The following is an 18,407-nucleotide window of genomic DNA, read 5'->3' as shown; positions in this document are numbered from 1 at the left end:
TGTATCTTCCAGGTGTTGCTGGACTACAACTCCCATTAGCCTGATAATAGTTTTGAAAAGAGTTGAAAGTTGCATTTGTCCACTCCTGATGATGCAGAACCTGCAGGTACATTAGGAGGGTGTAGATCTGGTAAATACTCTGGGGCAGAGGGCAGACAGGAGTGAGTCAGGCTCAGGATTCCCTAGAATAAGAGGGGTTAGCCTTTCAGGACCCTGGACAGAGCCCAAGAAGCTTGTAAAACGTTTAACATTTGTGCTAAGCACTTTCTGCCTCTTCTGCTATTCGACTATGCTTCCACACTGTCATTATTTTGTGGGAGGGATTCAAGCACATACTGGAACTTTAGACTTTCACAACGAGAGAATAAGAAATACATATTTTAAAAGGCGAAATTGACCCTTGGTGGTTTGGAAAGTGACGAGGAATTACCTTGGAAAGTGTGGGGTGGGGACAAATGATTAATGGGAAAATGTGTTAAGCACTGCACTGGCAAATCACGGTGAATGTTCATTGTCATATAACCTCTTCATAATAAAATCAGGATGAATGCTCAATAAGGACCAAACATAATTTAACCGAAGTGTAACCTTGGTGCAAGAAAAACAGGAGGAATACTCAATAAACACCTGAAGGGGCCCGTAAATGGTTTTACCCCTCCCTCCTCATTTTTCCTTTACAACCAACCTGGTTTAATATCCTTTATTTATTGGTGCTTTATGTTAATATTACATTTATTTTTGTATCTTAAAGGACTGGGTGTATATGACAAAGAACAAACTACTATATTTGTTCCTGCAGCCCTACTTCTTCACAGGGATTGAGTCTCGCTAAAATCAGTGCAACTTGGTTGGGACAAACTTACTTAGGACTGCAGGTATGCTTAGAGATGCTAGGCTGCAATGCCAAAATATGAGCATGTGAACCTTTTTTATTGATGTTAATGGAATGTGGAACACACTTTCTGTCTGGATTCAGTTTTGCAGGGTAGAATGGCAGCAATCAGTTTCAGGGAGACCAGGGGTGGCAATTTGAATATTTTTTTTGTGGTGGTGGTGGTGGGGGGGGTGAAGAATCAATCACAAGACATGGTGTGCACACACACCATCTGAATGGCAGTGCCCTTTAATGGGGGGGCCCTCAAATATTTTATTGGGGGGGGAGGACAAGGGACCTTGGCCCCTAGGAGTTGGCTCCTGTGAGGGAGGCTAAATGGATTTACTGTCTTAACAGAGCAAAATTTTGGTTTCAGCTGTGAAACAAAACCATAAGTGGCACACTTTGCACATGCTGCAGATCAGTTCTCAAATCACGGCAATGTCAAAACTGAAGTGGGTGTCCCATCTGCTGATGCTAACAGTGCACCGACAGCAGTCTCATTTCAGTGCCAAGCTAAGACCTGCCTCTTTATGGAGGCATTTGATTCATGCTAACTATCATCTGTATTGGGGTTGCCTAGCAGTTTGGTGATGCATTGCTTGATGTATTATGATTTTATGCTGTTATTTTATATTAGGGGTGGGGACACTTTTTAAGTATGAGGGCTGGATTCCATTAGAGGAGAGCCTTCCAAATTAAAAAAAATAAGGGAAGGGTTCAGGCTTGCAATATGTTTAAAGAAAGCGGGGGAAGAAGAAAAGTGAGGAATTGGCTGTACCAAATAATGTCAGCAACAACAATGCAACAAATACTATTTTTTTGTGAATGGAAAGCAAGGTACAGTGCAGTAGTATCATTGTTTCCCTTTTGCACATATGTGTTATGAAGCTTCTTAGTGACATCACTGTTCTTGCCTTTTATTATAAAGGGACTGTATATTCTCTTGTATTCAGTCGGAGCTGAGGTGGATTAGATAGGCATGGGAGCTGGGAGCACAGCACCTCCTTCTGTCTCCAGATTGTTCTTCTCTTGACTAAAACAGACTAGGCATGATTAGTTCCCTGCTGTTGCTGCTGCTGCTGCTGCTGTTTGTTTAAGCCTATCTGTTGTTCCAGTGATGGAAGCATAGAATGTTAGAAGCAAAGTTGATTCCTCTCTCTGCCAGCCACAAAGGAAGATCCCAAAATCACTGCAGGATGCAGGTAAGGGGGGAAATGTTGTGGAAATAAATTCTGAATTTTACATTTCATGTCAGGAAAATTGGGTCTGTCTTTCAGATGAGTAGTTGTTGAAAGTGATGCAAAATTAACAGTTGTCTCTCGAGAAGCAAAGAAGAAGGAAAGGGGACAACAAATCTTGTATTATTTATATACAGGGAGTGTATGGTATATTCCTTGGCTTCATTAACTGTTTTTGCCTACTCTCATACCTTTGGGATATAACAGCCAGTCTTTAGTTTCTACAGTTCCCTTCTTCCCCTAGCCTTGGGTAAATCCCATTCCATGGACCATGAAACACATTTTCAGATCTATGTAGGGCTGCTTTAGACCAATTAGTGGGTTGGATAGAGAACACACTCTAATGGTTATTTTCTTTTTTTAAAGAGAGCTCACTCATATTGTTTATTTGTTTATGGCTGAATCCAGGGCTCTGTTACAGCATCAGCACCATCCCTGTTATTGTCGTACTCTAGCCATGTGAATGGTGCTTTGCAGAATATAAGAGGATAGGTGGTGATCAAGGAGCTTACAGTCTAAAATGGAACATGGAGGGATCATTGGAGGAAATGAAGGAGTAGCTGGGGTAAAGAGCGGAATGGATCTGCCAAGTAAGCCCCATTTTTAATATCAGATGTATGGGACTATGCTGGAATTACTCAGTAAGAAGGAAAATTAACTCTGCACACTTATTCATAGTGCTTTGCAATCATCGTCTTAACAATCCTTACAACACCCCTATAAGACAGATCAGTATTAGAATCCTCATATTGCAGATGGGCAGAAACTTTCAGACTGTCGCTCTTTCAGGGTGAGATTCAATCGCATACCAGCAAATTCAGTTAAAGTTGGCTTGGTGCTCTTGTGCAACAAACCACACTCCCGCAAGGGAAAATAAACTAGAAAATGTGGAATAACACTTGCCTTATGCAAAATCATATAACTTCAACACAAACAAATCAGCTTGAATGCTCAGCAAATATCTGACATTGCCTGCCCTCCCTGCAAACTTGTGCAAACAATTAAGCGTAAATCACCCATCAACAGATCATATGGATGTAGCCTTAGTGGCTGATCTATTGCAGCAGTGGCCTATTCTAGGAAATCTGGTACTTGAAGAATGGCAAATAAATGAGCAGAAAGGAAATTTATACCCATACTTATGATCATTCAAGAATGCCCATGGAGTGAGGCAGAAGCCTCAGAACTGGAAGGATGCAGTTTCTGACTGCCTAGCCACTGTGTCAACATCAGCAGCCTGCACCTGGATCATCTAGCCAGTCAACAACACTGAGCTTCCATGGTACTTACTGGCGAGAATGGCCTCTGCCTGCATCTCTGCATCCTGGGAAGTTGCTGTTATTTAGTTCATGGCTAGGGGATAGGAGAGATTTCAGTCAAGGGCTCCCCACCCTACCTGACAACTTACCTTTATCCACTACATCAGAGATGAGGCACCTGTGACCCTCCAGATGTTGCTGGGACTCCAACTCCCATTGGCCCCAGCCTGCATTGCCAGCGGTGAGGGACAATGGGAGATGGAGTCCAAAAGCACATGGAGGACTACTGATCCCTCACCCCTGCACTGCTGCCTTATGTCTGCTCTCAGACTTTTATACCACTTAGGAACTTTGCACCCACCCACTGGAACCATTTAAAAAAATTAATATCCCTGATGCTTGAAGCTGGAGAGCTGGCAGCAAATACAAATTCAGGGCCTGGGTCCTCAATAGCTCAGTTTCTGCCTTGTATGACATCTGATTGCTTTTAGCACTTGTTTCCTCCCCCCCCCTTGAATTAGTGCCTTGGCTGCTTTGGTTTGGTGCTTTATCTGCTATTTTGTTGTTGTTTACAGGGCTTCCAATCCTGCTGTTGCTTTGTTTCAGGTTTTAAAAATATTTATCTTTGTTAGCCACCCTGAGGCTTCAGTGATTAGTCGCAATATAAATCTTGACGCAAATAAAAATAAATCAATGGGATAAAATGTGCTCCAAATGATGAGTCACTGATAAGACTCTTGCAGCTGCCTTTTGGGGCCAGGCAGCGTTTCTGGAGGCTCTTCAAAGGCAATGTGGGGACCTCATCATGACACTGCCAAGGCATGTGTGAATGTGGCCAGGTTGGAGCTCTGCCATAAAGGGTGAGGATAAGGTACCAACCTAAAGTCAGGAAACCCACCTCAAGCCATCTGCAAACTTACTTTACCAAAGGTGCCTCCAGACTGTTGCTATTCTTCAGGAAGGATTACAGGACATACCTGAAATTTTGTTGTTTAGTCATCTTAGTCGTGTTCGACTCTCCTTGACCCCATGAACCAGAGCATGCCTTGGAAACTCTCACTTTCTTCTCAAAGCTTTCCCTTTTTTATGTCCATGGAGTTTTCCTGGCAAAATACTGGAGTGGTTTGCCAGTTCCTTCTCCAGGTGGATCACATTTAGTCTAATAATAATAATAATAATAATAATAATAATAATAATAATAATTTATACCCCACTCTCTCCGGCCAGAGCCGTGCTCAGGGTGGCTAACAACAGTAAAAATTACAGTAAAAACATAATGGGGAAAAAAAAACCAATTTAAAGCACAGGTTAAAATGCAATTTAAAATGCAGCCTCATTTTAAAAGTAGCCCATAGATCAAAACCATAAGGGGAGGGAAACATAAGGGTCAGACTAAGTCCAAACCAAAGGCCAAGCAGAACAGCTCTGTCTTGCAGGCCCTGTGGAAAGATGTCAAGTCCCACAGGGCCCTAGTCTCTTGTGACAGAGCGTTCCACCACATCGGGGCCAGTACTGAAAAGGCCCTGGTTCTAGTTGAGACCAATCTAACCACCTTGTGACTTTGGACCTCTAAACTCTCTGCTATGACCTGTCTGTCTTGGGTGGCCCTGCATGGCATAGCTCATAGTTTCTTGGAGTTATTCAAGCCCCTTTGCCACAACAAGACAGTGTGCCATGAAGGGGACCAGAAATTTAGGTTTGCACAATTGAAGTGGAATGAAGGGCTCTGTTGTCCTAGTGCAGGGGGAGTGAGCATGAGGTCAACAGGCCAATGTTGACCTGCCAGTGGTTCCATTTAGGCCCATGAGCCCGTTTTCCTGAAACCACACCCGGCTATTAATCAGCAGACATTACCCAAACCAGACAGAAAGCAGGATTGACATCCCTGGATGCCAATCCTGCCTTGTTTAGGTGCACAAGGTTCCCAGCTGGATTTTGGGTGCTTGGGAATCACTGCACAAGGGATTTTGGCAGGTGGGTGGGATAAGCTGTATCTGAGGTTGTCTTTTTCTGCACCTTCTCCAGTTTGACAATATTCATGTCTATTTGCTGTAACCAGAACCGTGTACCACATTCCATGTGGAGTCAGAAAAAAAACCAGTTTCCTTCCCACTGGAAACATACAGGGATAATAAAACAAACATATCGTGTCATGAGGAGCAGGCTGCAAGCTCTCACCCCAAAATTCCAGGCATACTCTTAGAGTTCCTTGGAATGCAGAGATCAATGATCTGGTGCATCATTCAGAGGTGTGCTAAAGGGTCATTGGCAATGTTGCAGAAGATCGTGTAGAATAGTTGTTTAGGTTTCTGGCTGTCACTCAGCCACGGGTACGTGCACATGAAATGTTGCCATCAGTTTCCTCAGTGCGATTGTGATAGGCCTGGGGTCTGCCTTTTAGAGTCTGTGATGGAACTGCTTGCATTTACACAATGTCTAGGTTTGCTGCAACATCTTACTTGCTTACAAGAAATACAGAGATCACACAGAAAAGCACTGACTTTGCTTAAAGAGCAGTCAATGCATTTCAAAAATCTAAGGCAAAACATGGAATTGATTGGGGTTTATTATTATGGGTTGCCTCCAACACTAGTCATATTCAGAGTAGACCCACTGAGGTGAAATAGAGATGACTAAATTATATCCATCAATTTCAATAGGTTTACTCTGAGTCAATCTTAACTGACTACAACTCTATGATACTTCTATCTCTAAAGCCTTCCTTCTATTTCATTCTATCCTATCACACAAAATATTGGAGTAATTAAATGCTTGTTTGGTTGGTTTTAAAGATCTGTACCCTGCTATTCAATCAAACTGATGCCTTGATGGTTTATAATTGATTCAAGAGTACAGTACAAAGCAATTAAGAGACAATTCAAATCAGCTCAGCAAGACATCTGCTTAATAAACAGCCTGAGCAAAAGAACATTATGTTAAATAAGCAAATCTATCCATGCTTAATCATTTTCTGATCTCAGAACATGCGCTTCCTTGACATGGAATTCAGGTTTTTAGGTTCAAAACCTGGAGTGGGGGCAGCAGCTGGCATTCAGACAGCCCTATCTTAATAGAATATCTGGTCTTTTCACCTTGCCCTATAGGCTGCAGAAGTACAGGCTTCTTGGTAAATGCTTATATTGCCAGAAGAACAAGGCTTTTGATTCTTCTATATGCTCCTGCTTCATCTCAGCCACCTGTGTTCAGACTTGAGGAAAAGGAAAGTGCACTTGGTTGCTGGAGAGAAGCTTTTGTGCACTTGCAAAAATTAGTTTCCCTTGAAATACTGAGAAAGTGACCGACCGCTGAGAAAGAGCACTCCTTTGACAAAGATGTGTTTTTCTAGACCTGGAAAATGTGATGGGGAGATCTTTCTTCCTTCCTTCCTTCCTTCCTTCCTTCCTTCCTTCCTTCCTTTTGACACCTGCTTATTAAACAGGAGAATAATTACAAGACTGAATGGCACCCACCCCCAGATAATTGTAGACCGGTTGCTTTCATTAGTTACTTTAGCTAATTAGACAAATAGAGCAGCAATGGAATGCCAGTTGTGGTGGGCATTAAGTCTTCACTCCTGGGTGCATTTCCTCTTGTTCTTGTTTTTCTCATTAATGTCTTGCCTGGTGATTAAAAAGCTGTTTACCTTATTTCAATGCATTCCAAATTAAGCTGTCCATATTGTGGCAGGTTTCCTGCAAGTGCCTCAGAGAATGCAGCCTCTGTCTTCAGGAACCATTTAAACATCTCAGCAGTAGAAGCTCTCAGAAAAACCACTGCCCCATTTGCACTGCTTCATGGGTCAGCACCTTGGACAGCTGCCAGGGCTCAACTTGCTGAAGCAGGGCCATCTGCTCACATTTGCCCTGGGGGCTCGTTCGCACTATATGGCCTAATCCTCAGAGAGGCTGGGTGCCATGTTGATTTCCAAGAATGACCCCAATGTAGCATCACTTTGGAGGAATTATGAGAAATTAAAATGGCAGCTCCCAGCCACTCAGTGCTGCTTGAAGTGCTACTGTGCCCATTGCTACTACCCGATAAGCGTGTGGGGACCCACCAACAGAGTAAGGGGTTCACCAGAGGATGCTTTGCCCACTGCACTGTTAAACCTAGAGCCAGTCCTGGGTGGTGTAAATCTGAAAAACCTATTACCAAAAACATTAGGCCTATTTACGTTTTTGTTTGCTTTTAATTATTCATTAAAATGTTTATATATTGACTTCCATCAATACATGGGCTGGTTACAATAAGCAATTAAATGAACGTCATAGTTTAATATTTAATAATAAAAAGCAGAGGTGCACAGTAGATCCAGAGGGATTCAGGGGGAATTAGGGGCTTGTCAGAGGTGATGCAGGATTGGTATGGAGCAGTATGAGTTGAATGCTTTCATCCAGAAAGCGAATCCCTTTTAGGTCTTCCCACCCAAACATCAACTTCAAAGGTGCTTAAAAGTCCCTGGGCCTATTTGTCTGCAATCTGGCAGGTTTCTTACCCAGGGGCACCTCTCTCATGTCTGCAGTTTTCAGATGCATTGCTAACAGAATAACAAGGTGGATTTGGGCACAATGTTGTTGTGTTTGTTTGTTTGTTTTTAGCTGCAACAAGGCCATTCTTCTTCAAGATGGCACACAGGTTGCGGAGAAGATGACGCTTCCCTGCAGCAATCTCAGTAGAAGACCTGCAACTGATCTGCATGCCTGCAAGCACCCAGAAAGCACTGCTCTGCAGTTATCCCCTCTGGAGAAAGAGAAGGAACCTTATCAGGTGTTAGATGGGATGGGCAAAACAGGAAGTGACATAATGGGCTCCCTACGTATGTGTATGTCTCTGGTGCAGCCTTTTCAACATCAGGTGTGAAAAGCCTAAAGCAACTGATGTTCTGCTCTGCAGAGTGGCAGGGCTCAGCCAAACAAGGGGAGGTTTAAGCTGGAAACAAGGTAAAATGGGACAATGTATGGTTTGGCCCCAGGGCAGGACGTTGCCTACGCTCTGGGAAACACAGTTGTTTCAGCAATGAAAACGCTGAAGCAGAGCCCTTTCATAATAGTAGCACCAGCAGCTGCATCCTAATTTTGTACCTGAAAGGCTCCCCTTATTCAAACCATCCACGTTAACTTGTGATTTCTCTTTTGTATTTCCCAGGTGAGAGCCAAATTCTTGCCACACTATGGAGACCCCTGAAGGCAGCACTAACCAAACAACCTACTCCTTGGGAAATGCCAAAAGGAACATGACTTATTCCCCATACTACTCTCACTCACCACCTGTTGCCGCCATCTACATTGTCGCTTACCTGTTCATCTTTGCCTTGTGCATGGCTGGGAACAGCCTGGTTTGTTTCATTGTACTGAAAAATAGCCGGATGAGGACAGTCACCAACCTATTCATCCTCAACCTGGCCATCAGTGATCTGCTGGTGGGCATCTTCTGTATTCCTACCACACTAGTTGACAATTTGATCACAGGTAAGCCAAAAGGTGGGGGGGCATAGGATGGCTAAGCTCAGCCTCTTGGTTTCTGGGGGAAAATTCACCTTCATGGCCCATTGCAGTCTTCCCAGAAGCACCTGGTTTGCTGTGGGTTACATGGACCTTTGGCTTCTTATGTTCTTATGGGGAAAGAGGGAAATGTTCCCAGATCATGTGCTGGACACAGGCTAAGTTGGTTGCACTTACCTCCCACTGAATTCAAGGGGGCAAGGTTAGTCAGGGCTTAAATTCAGCCCCATTTATTCCAAATGAAACTAATTTCAATGGGTAACTTGTATCCAATATTAGTCACACTCAGAGAAGACCCACTGAAATTAATGCACATAGCACAGGTTTAATGGGTCTACTCTACATAGAGCTTAGTTGGCTACAACCCAATTGGCCTTGATCCAACCCCATAACACAATGAAAGGTGGTTTAGAAATGTAATTATTATTAATGATAGTGATGATGATGGTGTAAGAGCTGATTCATACAACCCTCACTTTCATGCTGAATGTTGACTTGACATCATAATGAAACAGAAAGCAGCTTGGAAGGATAGGACTTTGAGTAGAGAATAATAGTATTATTTATTATTATTTATTAAATTTGCATATTGCCCTATACCTGCAGGTCTCAAGGCGGTTACAACATAAAATCACAATATAAAAACCACAAAATAACATAATCCTCTTTGAAAGCCACCAAAGTTAGTGGCCATTGTGTGAGTGAATTTCCATAGTTTTTGGCTATGCACAGTGTGAAGAAGTCCTTATTTTTGTCTGCCATGAATGCTTCAACATTCAGCTGCATGGAGTCCATGAGGGTTATGAAAGGAGAAAAACTTTTCTCTATCCATTTTCTTGATGCCATGCATAATTTTTTACATCTCTACCATGTTGTCTCTTGCCTGTCCTTTTTTCTAAATGGTCAGCAGGGAAAAGATTAAGCATCATTCTCTCCTGCTGCTGTGCAAGTCATAACCTCCTCTAAGCTGCTTCTCACTTTTTGAAAAGCAGCTGAGCCATGCTGGAGATGTATTGGTGACGAGATTTTCACAGTGGAGAGAGACCACCTGCATGTTAAATAGATAGAATCAGCTGGTAAAACTAGCCTCTCTCTAATGTCTGCTGAACTCTGTCTCATGGCCCCCAACTGCTTGCTTCCTCCTAGGATGGCCTTTCAGCAACAGCATCTGCAAGATGAGTGGACTGGTGCAGGGCATGTCTGTTTCGTCATCTGTCTTCACTCTGGTGGCAATCGCTGTGGAAAGGTAAGAAGAAGGTGAGGTCCTAAAGCAGGAATGGGGAGCAGATGTTGAACTCCAGCTCCCAACAGCCCCAGCCAGCATGACCAGAAGAAAGGGATGATGGGAGTCGGAGTCTAGCAACATCTGGAGGGCCACCGGTTCCCCACCCTTGCCAGAAAGGGAGAGCACACAGGTTTGCTGTGAGATCAAGCTCAGTTCCCATGCATTTGGGGCCAAGGAAGGAGGAAACTGATGCCCATCACCCTTCTTTCAAACAAATGAGCCAAGTTCCATAGGTCAGATGCTTAATGTGTTATGAGGTGTCTGTTCTCAGTTCAGTGGATAGGACTGGGTCAGCTCACCCATAGGACCTGTCCATGGGGACTGTCACTTGTCCCATGCAATCACCGAGTGTGTCATCCACCCCAACAGCAGTGACCAGACAATCTGTGAGCCGTGGTGAGGGAGGCTTAACGGGTGCTGAAGACCTTGAGTCCTGATAAAAGGGTATTTGCTTGGCCCCTTCCTGGTCAGAGTCCTATCCTGAGGCCAAATGATGCTAAGTGTTTCCACTTAAAGGAAATATAGGTGTTTGGGACTGCCAAATTTATTGTGACAGCAATCCTCCTGTGTTTTAAATAGTTGCATGACTGACAGCAAAGTAGCAGGTCTTCCCCACTTGCTCCATCCTCATGTTGGGCACAGTGTCAAGGAGCTTATAAAGCTGCAGTACTGAGAAGGAAAGTGCCAGTGACATGCTATGATGCGGGATGAGACCTTGTGAGATGGGAACTTGTGGTGGCACCCCATCTACGGAATACAATGTATTCACTCATCTGTGCTGAAGGTCAATGCATTCATTTGCCCAATCATCTGATCAACACTCCATGGTACCTCATTTCATTAACATGGTACTCTCTAGCAGTTGTGAAGTTTCATTAGCCCCCAGCCAGCACAGATCTGGAGGGCATCAAATTGGTGAAGACTCGATTAGAGGATTCATCCACCATTTTAGAATGTTGTATCATTTTACTGTTGTTAGCCGCTCTGAGCCTGGTTTCGGCTGGGGAGGGTGGGATATAAATATTATTATTATTATTATTATTATTATTATTATTATTATTATTATATCCTTTGCATGTAGGTTAATACTGTTGAGCATGAGCAGTTGGGAGATAGAGATAATGTTTGAGGTAGAGAATGAGTGTTGTGGTTGCATAGAATGGATGGTGAATGAGACATGTGGGTTGAAATTTTACATTATGCTGCCTTGTAATGCTCTCCGATTTCATTGATATAAATAGTGTGTTTATGTATGAATATTTGTTTTGCAAAGTCTTTTCTGCATTAAATTTATTTACCTAGTGTAAATCTGCATTTATACTTATTTACCTAGTGCAAACCACTTTGATATCTCAGACGGGAAGCTGTCTATAAATGCAAATAATAAACAAATAATATTAAATTATGGTGGTTGAGGCCAGCTTAGCCTCTTTATTTCCTTGCCCCTCAGAATGGCCCATTTTGGCCAGATAGAAAGCATATATTTTATGTTCCTCCCTTCTTGCATAGCAGTCATTCCCCTACTTGTATTCTTCCTCCCTTTTTCCTCTGCAGGTTCCGCTGCATTGTCTACCCATTTAAATCCAAACTCAGCCTCTTCCAGGCACTCAATACCATTGCTATCATCTGGGTACTGGCTATTACCATCATGTGTCCCTCTGCTATCAAGCTCACAGTGGCTCAGCAGGAGGACAGCTACATGGTATACAATGGCAATCAGAGCATGACCTACCCCTTGTATTCATGCTACGAGGCTTGGCCCAATAGTGAAATGCGAAAAGTCTACACCACTGTGCTTTTTGCCCACATCTATGTTGTCCCGCTGACCCTCATCACATTCATGTATGGCCGAATTGGGCTCAAGCTGTATAGGTCCTCAGGCCCAGTGAGTCAGCACCAGGTAGTTCACGAAGGTCAGTGCAACATGGCGGTTTCTAGAAGGAAGGTGAAGGTCATCAAAATGCTTGTGCTCGTGGCTCTGCTCTTCATGCTCTCCTGGTTACCTTTGTGGACACTGATGCTGCTCACGGACTATGCCAAGCTGGATGAACAGCACATAAATCTCCTTGCGAGTTATGTTTTCCCCTTTGCGCACTGGCTGGCATTCTCCAACAGTAGCGTCAACCCCATCATCTATGGCTACTTCAATGAGAACTTCAAGAAGGGCTTCCAGGCAGCCTTCAAACTCCAGACCTGCTCTGATGAAATGGTCCATCAAGGGGTCTATGCTGAGCGGACAACCGTCAGCACCAGTGGCTTTGGTACCCGGAATAAAATCTTCACTGATGGGGAGTCCTCCGATTCAATGTGCTTGAAGAACCTGCCCCCTCAAGCTCCTTGTGGCCCACAGGCTGGACATGGCCAGGGACAAGGACCAGGAATACTGCTGCAGGATGTCAACGACATCACACCCCTGAGCAAAGTTTGCAAAGCTTGGGATGCCTGAGGAGGGTTGAATCAGCAGAGATTTTTCTGGGATCATTCCGTTCCTGCAACTGCATTTGCCTCACATGAATGGATGGGGATATTTGGGTGGCCACTCATTCGTATTTTCTGTGAACTGAGCATGTTGTGGCAGTTCTTTCTACAATTATTAGGGGAAAAAACATATGGAGGGAGTTTGTCTTCCCTTGCCTGCCCCCAAATCCTGTATTGGAAGCCCAAACAAATATGGATTTAAAAAGAGAACAGAATTTTTCATTTATTATTTCCCCTGTTCAGCCTGTTGTTTTATTTTTCTTTCTACGTACATACCTTTAAAGCATATTGAATGCACATTCTTTCTCTCAAGGAATTCCAGGCATTGTAGTTTTTAAGGGTTGCTGGGAATTGTCAATTCTGTGAGGGGTAAACAACAGTGCCCATAATTCTTTGAGGGAAAGAAAGTGCTTTGAAAGTGCACTTAAAGGTACAATATGTATGCGGCCTTCTAGCTTCAAGTCTGGCATTCTTTTCTACTCTTCCTGGGTGCATATTGGGTGAAAAAGGAGGATTTGGATACGGAACATCCAAGCTTTTTTCATTTGCCCTGATATGCCCTGATATGTCATTTTTTAACCCCCCTATGGACATGAAAGCATTGCTGGTGGTACATCTGCATTGGTGGACTTTTCTGTCAGTGTGTGATGGGGGCTTCATTCGGAGTTCAAGTGCCACCCTAGTGGTATGGCAGCACGTCTTAAAGATCCCATGACCCACCAGAGGCTGGCTGATGAGCTGCAGGATAGTAGTCCAAGTGGTTTTGCAAATATTTTTCTGCCCAGTTTTGGACATTCAGATACCAAGTGTATAACACCAGAGATGTTGCTAGATATTGAAAGGATTTTGAGCAGGGGTCAACAGAGCGCAAATTTGCAACAAGTGGTCATTTATATGCGCAGTTGTAAACATCTGAGCAACTTTCAGAGAAAAACCAACAACTTTCAGTGGAGAGTATTCAAAAGAATGAAAGCGGCTATTGTTGTGTGAAGAAGTTAAGAGGTGCATGTTGTGGTAACCTTAATGCCATTGCTTAGCAATGTCAAGAACAACACTGTGCTTTCATGTTTCCAAGGAAGAATCTCAGTTACTTGTACAGTCTACAACACAGGGAAGATAGAGTAAAGGGAACTGGAGGCTATAGCGGTCTGGAAGGGGCTGGGACCCTTGTAGCACTGAAAACTGGTTGTCCAGCACCCCGTTCCCAGCTGGCATCCTGGGCTCTGTCTCAGCCTTGACATATGGTCTTCGAAGATAACTCCCTGGTGTTGTCCTTGTAGGCTGATACTGGTGCAATGGGGATACTTGGATAGGTTTTGCATGGAATCTTGCCAGCCCCAAATACGGTACCCACCAAATTATGTTTGTACAAACACACACACACACACACACTTGTGCAAAAGGAGTTGTGAGAATGCAAGGAACCACATTTTAACTCACACACTGAACTTGTGTCAAAACTACGCAAACTTCATTTTATCCTCCCAGATGGGAAGGTCAGGAGGAACTTTCTCAAGACAGATCATAGAATCATAGAATGGTAGAGACCCCAAGGATCATCTAGTCCAACCCCCTGCAATGCAGAAATCACAACTAGATCATACATGGCAGATGGCCATCCAACCTCTGCTTAAAAACCTGCAATGAAGATACTCCACTTGTTATAATGCACATGCTCTGCCAATATTTTTATCTGATGCCATTTTGGGAAGTATATTGTTAGCTATTGTAGTGCATCGTTTAATACTTTTTCAGTATTCATTTGTACTGTGACTATGGCACAAAGGTGGGATATAAAGAATTCATTTGTATAAATAAAAAAGTCATTCCTAGCAGGATGGGCTGATAATTACATGGAAATTGGACATTCTCATCTCATAGAATGGGGGGTGCCTCACACTCTGTCAACTGAAGGGTGTATATGTGTCTGTCTACAAGTCATGACATAACTGTAGCTGGTAACTCATTAAAATAAGAGTACAAAATCTCATTGCATATCCTGCGTGTTTTGTTTGTGTTTGGCTAAAATAAGTAACACCTCCCCCCCCCCCATTACTTGTCTACAGATCCCTTTTAGACTTTCATTGCACTTTGATGAGTTTCACTTGACCTCAGAAGATGATGTTTTTTATGGGCAAAGAGAAAGAAGATGGGATTTAGGGCTATGAAAACTATGGCTGCATACATAAAGGTAAAGGGACCCCTGAACGTTAGGTCCAGTCGCGGACGACTCTGGGGTTGCGGCGCTCATCTCGCTTTACTGGCCACACAGTTAATGCACACTTAAAGCAGACAGTGCACAAGAATCCTGGGAACTGTAGTGTGTTAAGGGTACTGGGAATTGTAGCTCTGTGAGGGTAAACTACAGTTCCTAGGATTCTCCCCCCCCCAATTTGGCAAAAGGAGCTTTTAATGTATGGTGTATATGCATCTACAGAAGCAAACATTTAGCTGTGCCAGTTCAATAGCAACATCAGTTCTGTATGCTCCTTGCCTTCTCTCTCTCCCCCCACCAGTCCCAATGAGCAACAGTCGCCACTGATAGAGTAGAAACCAGAAAGGAGGGAGAGAGAATTGTGAGAGGGATTCAGAGATGCCTGTGCAGTGTGTGAGTGTGTGTGTGTGTGAGAGAGAGAGAGAGAGAGAGAGGGTGACAGTGAGAGAGAGCGTTCTGGGATATACATGTTAGAATTCCTGCTCTATGATTGCAGTCATGGGATTTTTGTCTATCATATGACGGTATATGTTTTGACTCCACAGAGTGGGGAGTGATGGAGACAGGATGTTTCTGTTACTGTGTTCTGTGAAGTGGGACTATTGTCCTTTGTTCTTTTTCTCTTTTTTGCTGTCAGATGCTAGAGGGAGAGGGAGCCATGTTGCAGCACTCCTTGTGTGTTTATATGTAAATAAAGTAGATTAGCCTAAATGCTGAGTTGCTGAGGTCTGTTACGCAACTGCGCAAACTCTGCGGATCCCTAAGTGTGCCGGTGTCGGTTGGCATCCGTCGCTGTGATGTTCAGGCAGAAGAAAGATTTTGAAGCTCCCGAAGGAAAGACCAGGAGGGAGAGAACATGCCAGGGTCCTACTCAAGTGTAGGCTGAACTCCTGACAATACAGAGAAAATGTGGTTAACAGTTAAAAAGAAAACGGCGAGTTTAAATTGTAGCAGGAGTGCTTTTCCGCAGCGAAAATGTGATTTGGCCTCTTGTTTTAAATACGAATGTCAGAGTGGTCCTCAGAGTGATTTGAGAGTTGCATGCCCTTGCAAAGCCTTAATCAGCTTGCATTAGTTACTCAAGTGAAAGGAAATTGGCTCCAGCCAGTTCCTAATCATGCCAGTGGTGCTTCAGACACACTGCAAATCAGTTCCTCCTCTGGGCTCCACTCCTTCCTTCTGCTGCCCACGGCTCTTTAGGGATGTGCCTGATTACCTTTTGTGCTGAGTCTTCTTGAAATTAACACCCTTGATCAATGAACTCTGAACAAGGGGAGGGAGATGGGTGTTGGGATCAGAGCTGTGGACATGTAAGAGACAGAAAGAACGAGGAAAACTCGCTTTTTGGCCATGCAATTAATCCATGTTAAATTCGGCTCAAGGGAAATATGAACTAATGTGGACTATGGGGGTGGGGTGGGGGAGAGAAGTGACCTTAGGCTCAGGGTTCAAATGTGGCACTCCAGGCCTCTCTATCTGCTATCAGTCAGCGTAGGCAATACTTAGCTAGACCAATAATCTGACTCAGTGCAAGGGAGCTTCCTAAGTTCCTGAATTCTTTTTCATACATCACATAATGAATTGGTAGAATTTGCTGCCTCCAGTGGTGGAGATGCCAACTGGCTTGGATGGCTTGAAAAGAGGTCTTGACTATCAGCTTTGGTTGATGGGCAAAAATGGCACTGAGACGAAAGGGTTGATCTCCTACCCCTCCAGTCCCAATCAGGAATATGCTTTCTCCCTATGGCTGCTGTTTGAAGGAGATTTGTTCACATTTTGCTGTGGCTGTCATGTCTAGTTCAGCCTTGAGCAAAGGGTGAGAGAGTGAGCCATACTACTTTCAGGACCTTAGTCATACTGCAGTCAGCAGGATTAAATTGTGTGGGCCTGCGCACACACCATGCATTTAAAGTGGACCCACCCAAGAACCCTGGGAACTGTCTCATCAGAGTGGTACACATGCTCTGGCCAGTGTGGTGTAGTGGTTAAGAGTGGTAGACTCGTAATCTGGTAAACCGGGTTCGCGCCTCCACTCCTCCACATGCAGCTGCTGGGTGACCTTGGGCCAGTCACACTTCTTTGAAGTCTCTCAGCCTCACTCACCTCACAGAGTGTTTGTTGTGGGGGAGGAAGGGAAAGGAGAATGTTAGCTACTTTGAGACTCCTTCGGGTAGTGATAAAGTGGGATATCAAGGAGCATCTCCACCCTCAACACTCAGCCCAGACACTGAGGTCCAGCTCCGAGGGCCTTCTGGCAGTCCCCTCATTGGGAAAAGTGAAGATACAGGGAACCAGGCAGAGGGCCTACTAGATTTTGGTGTCCACCCTATGGAACGCCCTCCTATCAGATGTCAAAGAGAAAAACAATTATAGGACTTTTTGTAGACATCTGCTTTGGGAAACTTTTAATGTTTGATGTTTCATTGTGTTCATTTATATTTTGTTGGAAGCTGCCCAGTCAAAAGGGTGGGGTACAAGAAACAAATTATTAGTATTATTAGTATTATTACTATTATTAATATAGCTTACCCCCCACAGAGCTGCAATTTCAAGCCCCCTTAACAGACTACACTTCCCAAGATTCTTGGTTGGGGAGCATTATGCTTTCCAGCATAACTCTGCCATTTTCCATGGATGATCTGTTGGTGGGTATCATATGACTTTCTCCCACCTTCCTGTCTCCATCATCCACAGATTTTTGATAGGCTTGCTGGCTTGCGTTGTGCTATTGTCAAAAGTCTATGTCAAAAATGCATGCAATTATGGACCTCATTTGCTGCTTGAAAATTGGCAGTAGGAGACATTGGAAGCCCCAGGAAGTGGGCAATGAGCACAAAAGCTTTGTGGAGCAGATATGCAGGAATTGGTTGCATTTAGGATGCTCCTGGAGGGCCACCCTAACCTCAGCATGAGTTGCATAAGAAGAGTCTGTGCCTTTGCTGAAAACCTCCTTTATTTCTTCCTGTTGACAAATTGGCAAATACAGGATTATGCTAGTGCCTAGGGAAAGGGAAGCATTAGCACCAGAAGCAAAGCAGGGGCATAGCGCTGTTTGCCAGTGGCCGGGGCGGGAGAGTGCTCTTCTCCTCTGCTCGCCAGTCCCTGCTTCTGCCAGGTGGTCGATCGCGTGCTGGGCAGGGCATGATGGGCATGCAATGGGGATCTTTGTGGGGGGTGCCTGGTTCATGGCCTCCCCGATTGTGCAGCCGGCACCCCCCAGGCTACACCACTGAAGCAAAGCACAAGGCAGGTGGTCAGTGGAAGGTGCACTTGTGGCAAGGATGATTGGTTCTACTCTGATTGAGGTTCGGGTTTCTTTTTGAAAGTACATAGGTGTTCTAAAAGGTAAAGGTAAAGGCACCCCTGACCATTAGGTCCAGTCGTGGCCGAATCTGGGGTTGCGGCGCTCATCTCGCTTTACTGGCCAAGGGAGCTGGCGTACAGCTTCCGGGTCATGTGGCCAGCATGACTAAGCCACTTCTGGCGAACCAGAGCAGCGCACAGAAATGCTGTTTACCTTCCCGCCGGAGCGGTACCTATTTATCTACTTGCAC

General features: G+C 44.3%; 1 protein-coding gene across 2 annotated transcripts; it reads left to right on the top strand.

Moving 5' to 3' along the window:
- The first annotated feature begins 1,862 nt into the window (after positions 1-1,862).
- On the top strand, positions 1,863-13,961 carry LOC307204569 (neuropeptide FF receptor 1-like). 2 transcript variants are annotated; one of them, XM_079956169.1, is made up of 5 exons: positions 1,863-2,079; positions 7,973-8,141; positions 8,520-8,842; positions 10,022-10,121; positions 11,715-13,961. In XM_079956169.1, exons 3-5 carry the CDS (start codon positions 8,545-8,547, stop codon positions 12,604-12,606), a joined length of 1,290 nt encoding a protein of 429 aa, XP_079812295.1. In that variant the 5' UTR covers positions 1,863-2,079; positions 7,973-8,141; positions 8,520-8,544; the 3' UTR covers positions 12,607-13,961. The 2 variants fall into 2 exon arrangements, with proteins under 2 accessions (XP_079812295.1, XP_079812294.1); XM_079956168.1 differs by having other exon boundaries at positions 7,973-8,314.
- Positions 13,962-18,407: the final 4,446 nt, after the last annotated feature.

Source organism: Podarcis cretensis (assembly GCF_951804945.1).
Source record: "Podarcis cretensis genome assembly, chromosome: 15".
NCBI classification, from domain to species: domain Eukaryota; kingdom Metazoa; phylum Chordata; class Lepidosauria; order Squamata; family Lacertidae; genus Podarcis; species Podarcis cretensis.
Note: the sequence above shows the minus strand (reverse complement) of the source record. Positions and strands in the feature narration are given on the sequence as shown.